General features: G+C 40.4%; 1 protein-coding gene across 1 annotated transcript; it reads right to left on the bottom strand.

Moving 5' to 3' along the window:
- Positions 1-4,196: 4,196 nt before the first annotated feature.
- On the bottom strand, positions 4,197-7,018 carry RPS16 (ribosomal protein S16). Its single transcript, XM_009070424.1, has 4 exons — positions 6,921-7,018; positions 6,125-6,221; positions 4,538-4,585; positions 4,197-4,394 (listed from the first exon to the last, which is right to left on the bottom strand). Exons 1-4 carry the CDS (start codon positions 6,948-6,950, stop codon positions 4,249-4,251), a joined length of 321 nt encoding a protein of 106 aa, XP_009068672.1. The 5' UTR covers positions 6,951-7,018; the 3' UTR covers positions 4,197-4,248.
- Positions 7,019-7,409: the final 391 nt, after the last annotated feature.

Here is a 7,409-nt window from a genome sequence, read left to right as displayed (position 1 = left end):
CCCTTTCGTGGTCCCCAACTGGACAAGAAGGGAAGGAAAATGAGAAACACACAGCCTCTCCAACCACAAAGACAAAACTCTATTTCTGCACAGCAGACAACAATACTCATGCAGGTTTGGGATCGCTGGTGGCACAAAAATACTTGTTCCAAACTGATACATAATACTACACTGTGTTCTACTAAGAACTATTTTTATTACTGTTGGATCTGAGAAGCTGACATTCCCATAATTGCATTTCAAGAGGTTTTTAGCTTTGTTTTTACTTCTGACTAGCTATGGGCTAGTCTTCAGCTGGACTGTATCTCCCAGCTTAGTTGCATCTGCTCCATGTGGTCCAAAACCACTCCAGACTGCAAACAGAAGCAAAAGAAGTGAGTTCCAACACATTGCTATAGTCACTCACAGACTTTTAGTTCTTATGTGGGAACTTACAGGAAGGAGAGAGGCTGCTCTACCCTCTCATAAACCTACTCTCAAGATGAGACAAAACCAAGCATTAGAACTTGCAAATTCCATTATCATCAACATGGTATCTTACTGTCAAGCTAAGTCTAGTTTAGAAACTGTTTTGAGCTACTCTGAGAAATCTGATCTGGGATTTCTCCCTTCCTCAAGACCATATTTCCCACCATGCTTCATATGCAGTTTCACAAGTAAATCTTTCCATTAATATAAATTAGTTCTTTGGGTTTAACCAAAACTGAAATGCCCTTTTTTTTTTTTGTATAATTTTTCTATAGCAAAGTTGAATGAATATTTGGTGCATGACAGTATTCCACAGTTGTTTAAATTCTAATATTTAGAAAGTAGGTCAAGCTCCACCAGCTGCAAAGGAACTTTGTAAGAGTTAGAGCAATAGGCTTCATTAGGTCTGGACATCACTGCCCAAGGCATGGTTGGAAACCAGTACAGTCTCAAGGACATTAAAGATGTCAGCTAAGGAAACTGAACTGTAACTCAGAGGGTTATATTAAGAAAGAAATTTTAAAAATTGAATCAAATTATATCAAGGCAACAACACACACTATCTACAGTATTATTAGAATACTCCCAGATTGACACCTCTGAAAAGTTTGAACAGAAAAAACACATTAGAAAATAATTGCTTTTGTAAGAAAACAAGCACAATACAGAACACACTTGTCCACATTTTAAAAATGCCAGGATTACATTTTTAAGTTACAGGTTTTTCTTTTAAAATAAAATTTAAACATATATTTGTATATTACAGTCATAAGTAATTTTCTCCAAATTTTCCAACGTAACATTTGAGAAGACATAAATCCATACACAGCTTGCACTGTTTATCAGGATTATCAATAATGGGTGAAAAAATAACTGCCTCCTGTGCCATAGGGACAAACTTGCCCTGGTTTGAAACTGGATCCACTGTTGTTAACAAATTATGGTATTTTCAATGAAAAATTCAAGTGAGACAACATTTTGTTGTGCACACTTGATGTTCCTAAGGATTAGTATTGCTGAAATTTGGTGAAACTAATGAAAGAGCAGGAAGATAAGAGGTTAGGGGCATTTCTTTTTTCCAAGAACCACCTCCACAGCTGCACAAGAACCTCGCTAAGGGCTTGAAGATCAAACTGTTACTGTCTCTCTGTGGCAACATGACTCTAGCCAGAGCGGATGCTCAATGACAGGAGCTTGATTACCATCCCTACAGAATCTGGACATCAGGAAAGGAAATTTTTTTGAACAGGTTTTCTCCTTACACCTTCAGACTTCACTCCTCGATGAAGTTAAGCCCTCTAGTGGGAGATCAGAAAGCAACCTCTTAGGATAAAAATCTTCAGCCACCCAGGCTGACACCAGCCCAATTCCACAAACATTTCACATTAAGAAAGCGTGTGGGAATGACATCACTCTACAGGATTAATGGGGCATTTTTATAGGATCAGAGTTCAGTACAGAAAGCATTTTTATTATGTTAAGATTCTTCTGGTTGAAGAAATGACATGCAGATATCATCTCTGGATGTATTAGTAGCAATGCAAGTTTTATTTTCAGCCTTTCCATGAAAGAACAGTAAAACAAACAAAAAAAAAATCCAATTGTTACAAGCTGCTCTGTGGGCAGAAAAATGGATCCATCAGGTTTCTCATAATTGAAATCCACCCCTAAGGATACTGGCATCAGGTATTGCATCTCCCTTTGTGTTCCCGAGTTTCACACCACTGCAACTTTGCATCACCTCTTTCCCGCCACCACTCTTCCCTAACAGCCAGGCAAGAATCAGTTTTGGACAAGGCGCAGCATAGGGTACGTATGTGCCAACTGGCAGGCCAGTACACATTTCCCCAGCAACAACTGAGACATTGCTTTTCAGTCACTACATGAGCCAAACAACCAAAAGGCTTGTTTTTCCTCGGCCAAAGCTAATTAACATCTATCAAGATGCCAGTTTTCAAAAAAAACTCATAGGAATTCAAGCAATTAAATTCAAAGTTAGCATAGCATCTTTTCCTTAGAAAGTCAGGTTAGAAGGCTGAAAATCAGAGTTTTCAGCAGTCCAAGAGCTTAGAGTGCAGAAAGGGATCTGAGGTAAGCAAACCATGCATCTTGCCAGAGACAGCAAGAGTCTGGAATAGAGTATCTCGTTCACTTAGTATAAAACAAAAAAATCCTGGTGTAAATTGGTGATGGAACATACAACAGTCCTCTCTGATTCAATGGGACTGCAAGGGGCTTGGATATGAATGTTCTATTCAGATCATATCACTCAGTTATTTTGTGGCAGTCACTGACATCTAAAATGGGAGATGAATTCCTTTCAGAAGGAATTTAAGTTACATGTTTAACTCTTGGATAACTACACTTCAGTGAGGCTGCCTTAAATACTTTCCTACCAAAAAAGCAGACACCATGCCACAAGCAGCTGGTTTCCTAAACTAGAGCAAAAGGGCAGAATTTTGCTGCTCTTTCCAACTCCCCAACCCACATTGGAAGCTGTTTTACCTTCATGTTGACTGAGTACTGAAATAACCTCCTGTTAAAACAAATGAGAGAAGAAAGACCACGTTAAGAGAAAGTTCAACAAAAATCTCAAGTATCAACATGCTCCTATGACAACTTCAGTATTGGCATACAAGTGTATACGAGACAAAAATACCAGACTGGGAGAGCAATACAATAGTTGGGCTCTCGGTGCCTTAGTCTCCAGTGTTTCCTCCAATTCCTCTCCAAACAGATTTTCAGACATAAGAAACACCTCAGTGCTGTGCACATACCTGTTGGGTCAGCTCGTATTCAAGGCCTTGCTCCATTACTTACAACTCCTCCAAAGGACAGAATAAGCCTTTCCAGCAGCATCTTGTTGGCACATCCCACAGTTACTCAGAACTTTATGCCTTTTTGCCCCTGGAAAATCACTTCCTGAATGAAAATCTTGTTTCAATGGACGAGAAACTGAAACTTCTCCAACATTTGATACACACACCCTCCAGATAGATTTTTGAAAATTACTGTCATATTTTTAACACCAAGGTTTTCCCACTTTCTTCCCCCAAGGCCTTCAAATTGCCTCACCTAGCTCATAACATGAGCAGTTGTCTGAGTTCCAAAGCCACTTTTTCCTTTTTGTTTAAACTACTTACTGTTGATCACCAGGTCTACATCCCTCTGTGCTTGTACTGTGTGAACATGTAGTTCAAGGATAAACCATTTAGAATCAGTCTTACTCGTAAGACAAAATCCTTCTTGTTTTACATGTACTAAATACTTTTTAAAGTAAATATATATAGGGCCTGTTATTTTAAGTTTACTACATTAAGACATACTAATCCAGAAAACTGTGCCTCTAGTATCTGGTAACGCAGGAGTCCAACAAACCTCCCTCCCCTGCCCCTGTAATTGCTTTGGTTTTGAGACAATGTAAACTGTACCAGAAAGGCAAAGATTTACTCTGCTTTAATGAACCCTATGCTGTGGCACGTACCCACACAAACCAGGATGTGAGCCTCCTGTTCAGGTAACTGTACATTCACCAAGAGGAGAAAGCTCTTCATTCCCAAGACCCTAACTACCTAGACTTACTATGAAAGGATAAAAGAGAACTGCCATCAGCCCTCTGGTTTTACTTTAATACCAACCAATTTGTGTATCCATCTTAAACTTCACACACAGAGTTAAAAAAAATAAATCTATTTACCCAGAGAGAAAAATGCAATTTAGAAACATGAAATTTATCAAATTCTTTATGTTTATTGACTGTCACATGACAGCAGGACAATTTTAACGGTAAGACTTCTGGTAGCGCGCACGAGCACCAGGTCCTCCAAATTTCTTGGATTCACAGCGGCGAGGATCTGCAACCAGCAGAGTCCTATCATACTGGATTAGAATATCCTTGATCTCTTTCTTGGAAGCTTCATCAACATCTGTTTAAAAAAAAAAAAAGAAAAAAAATAATTAGCTTAAGCAGTTTCACACAGAACAAATCCATATTAACACTTTTTGCAACAAAACTACCAAAAGCAACACACTTCCACTTAAGGCTAATACAACAATCAAAACAACTTACATTTTTGATAGTAAGCCACCAAAGCCTTGGAAATAGCTTGACGGATAGCTGTAAAAAAAAAATAAAGCATCAGTGAGGACTGCAAATCTATTTAAAAATTAAACACAAAGTCCCAGTTATCCAAGAAACTTGCTATTTTGTTTGCTGCCAAATTCTCCTTTCCCTCCTCAATTTCCCCTCCCACATACTCCACGTCACCTTTACTTTGGCAAATCTGAAGAAATCTGTGCCAAGAGGCCACCCAGAGTTCATCTGTTGATTTGACAAGCTAGCCAAGGAATTGTACATGGGAAGTCTGATCACCTGCTCTACTGAGTACTAAAGTAGGTCCATCTTCTACCTACATGCAGTCAACTTTCAAAATCCTCAGAAACACAGTTGCCTGTAATGTCTAGACTTTTCAACAAGGAAAAAATCGCAACAAAAAAACCTGTAGCACAGCAACACAGTAAGCAGAACCCAAACCAGGAGCATGAGATTAACTGTTGAGATGTTGCTATCTGTCAGAACATCAACATCAGGATTTTGATGAAAATCTTAATGTTCTGAAAACCAAATGCGATCAACTTTGATCCTGAAACTTGCCTATGTTCTTGATGCAGCCTCAGCTCCACTTCACTAACCTATAACCAAACCAGAAGAGCAGAACAAATCTATCGCTTGCAAAGATAAACTCTATCAACATCTAAGAATGTTCCCAGTCTTCTCTGCTGGGGAAAACTGCTCATCAGAGCTGAAAGATGCTCTGAACATAGAAATATACAACTAAAAATACAATTTCTAATGATAAGCCCCTTCTCCCCCTCCCAAAATCCTTGTGCTCAGCTGCATTTCAACTATCCTGCCACATGGCATAAGGTGAAGTTTCCTTGCATTTCCTCAAAACTTCACCAGCTTACTTCACTCAGCTTATTTCAGATGTTACAGCTTTGTACATAGAATTTAATAAGCCCTTAGGAAAAAACACATTTGCACAGTGAAAAAAGCAGCAGAACACTGAGTTGTGCAAGTCACTGTTCTAAACAGAAGCCTCTAAAATACAAGGCTGCATTGAGTCTGGCTGAGATGGAAGGCATTTTCCCCATGACAGCTCTCACATGGTGCGTTCTGGCTACAGCTAAGCAGTGCTCACATGGCATTATTAAGGCTGTGCCTCCAACATTTCCCCCTCACCATTAGGCTGGAGGTGGGCATGATCTCGGAGGGAGCATAGCCAGGACAGCTGACTCAAACTGACCAAAGGGGATATTCCAGTCCATGTCTGCTCAGCAATAAAAGCAAAGCAAAAGGACGAGAAGCAACTGCTACAGGTGTGAGGGCCCTACCTCCCAGAAGTGGCTGAACATCATCCCGATTGAAGCCTTTTGTTTTCCTTGGCTTCCATTCTCAGCCTTCATGTTTGCTTTATTAAACTGCTTTTATCTTGACCTACAAGACCTTTTCCATCTCATTTTCTCTCCCTCCCCATCCAGCTGAGGAGGGGAGTGACAGAGCAGCTTGGTGGGCACCTAGCACCCAGTCAGTGCCAACTCACCAGAATGGCTTGACCCATTCTTGCCCACAGCAGAGATCCACCAAAAAACGTACCGTAGATTTGCGCTACGTGGCCACCACCCTTCACACGGACTCTGATGTCAACACCAGCAAACCTTTCCTTCCCCAGGAGGAGGACAGGCTCAAGCAGCTGAGAAACAAAACACAGAAAGAAAATTCATTTCTGATCAAGACTGGAGCTTGTTGTAGGTTTACCAAATGTGATGTTACTAATATTCTGAAAAATGGAACCTTGTTTAAAAGCACACACCCAGACCAAGCACACCTCTTGCAGACCTATCTGACACCTACTCGTGCTGTTATCAATTTATTGAAGTCTTGAGTTTTTAAGTTTCAAATACCTTAACAGCAAAGCATATGCACAGGGGAATTAAGAGCAAGGGAACAGTTTAAATAGACTGCCATAACTACATGCCAAAAATAAACCAAGTTTATTAAAACTGAGGACCTGAAGTAATTTGCACGTAGTTTTTTTCACTATTTGTAACACTTTAGTTACCTAGCCGGTCACAGATTCTCTCAGCAGCTATTTTATTAAGGCCTAAACAATGTTTTTGCACCCACTTCAATTTTAAAAACGGATTAGCGCAGAATATACCTCACATAAATGAAACCAGTTAAGCAAAAACCCCACCAGTCCCAACACAGCAATCGCATTAGTCTAGTTTTCTGAATTTTCCTAACAGCATCTATTTATTAGATAATGAGGTAACAACCAAAAATTCAGCAGTCAGTCAGACAAGCAACTCTTCTCCACTGTCAAACAATTACGTACATAAAGGCATTTCAACACTTAAGGGGAGGGGGCAGAGGTTGGGTGGTTGCTTACTTTATACTGCAGAGTTCTGGGCTCGATCATTTCCAGAGGTCTTCCATTCACTTTGATGAGGCCATTTCCTCTCTTGCAGTGGGCAACAGCCGTGGCTGTTTTCTAGAAACCCAAACAAATGTGTGTCAGCACAGCATTTTATTTCTGCACAATAAGAGCGAACTTCCGAGTAATTTAGACAGCCTAATAATCTTAGTTTTACACCCAAATTTAACATCTTGTACTAAACAAACCAGTACCACTCCTCGCACACCCAGGTGCTGAGTCAAGCCACGGTCTCAGTAGGTATTTAGTTCGTAGTTACAAGATTTAGTTGCAGATGAGGGAGAGGCCCCCTCCATTCTGCAACACGCTATTTCTGCGGCTCACTGCCTCACAGGAACGTGTCGCCTTGCATGACTCGAGACGTTAGATTCCAGGCGTGCTAACTTTACCTTCACAGCTCCACGCGGCCCTCGGACACGGCAGTAACACACCAGGCCCCTGCGG

Source organism: Acanthisitta chloris, unplaced genomic scaffold, assembly GCF_000695815.1.
Source record: "Acanthisitta chloris isolate BGI_N310 unplaced genomic scaffold, ASM69581v1 scaffold4082, whole genome shotgun sequence".
In the NCBI taxonomy this organism is placed as follows: domain Eukaryota; kingdom Metazoa; phylum Chordata; class Aves; order Passeriformes; family Acanthisittidae; genus Acanthisitta; species Acanthisitta chloris.
Note: the sequence above shows the minus strand (reverse complement) of the source record. Positions and strands in the feature narration are given on the sequence as shown.

What these genes read in the sequence shown, in the direction of transcription:
- RPS16 (XM_009070424.1), bottom strand. Translation starts at nt 6,950, where the DNA reads ATGATCGAGCCCAGAACTCTGCAGTATAAA. An exon ending in CCACGTAGCGCAAATCTACG is followed by an intron (nt 4,586 to 6,124) that starts GTACGTTTTTTG and finishes TTTTTTTTACAG; the next exon opens with CTATCCGTCAAGCTATTTCC. An exon ending in GGTGGCTTACTATCAAAAAT is followed by an intron (nt 4,395 to 4,537) that starts GTAAGTTGTTTT and finishes TTTTTTAAACAG; the next exon opens with ATGTTGATGAAGCTTCCAAG.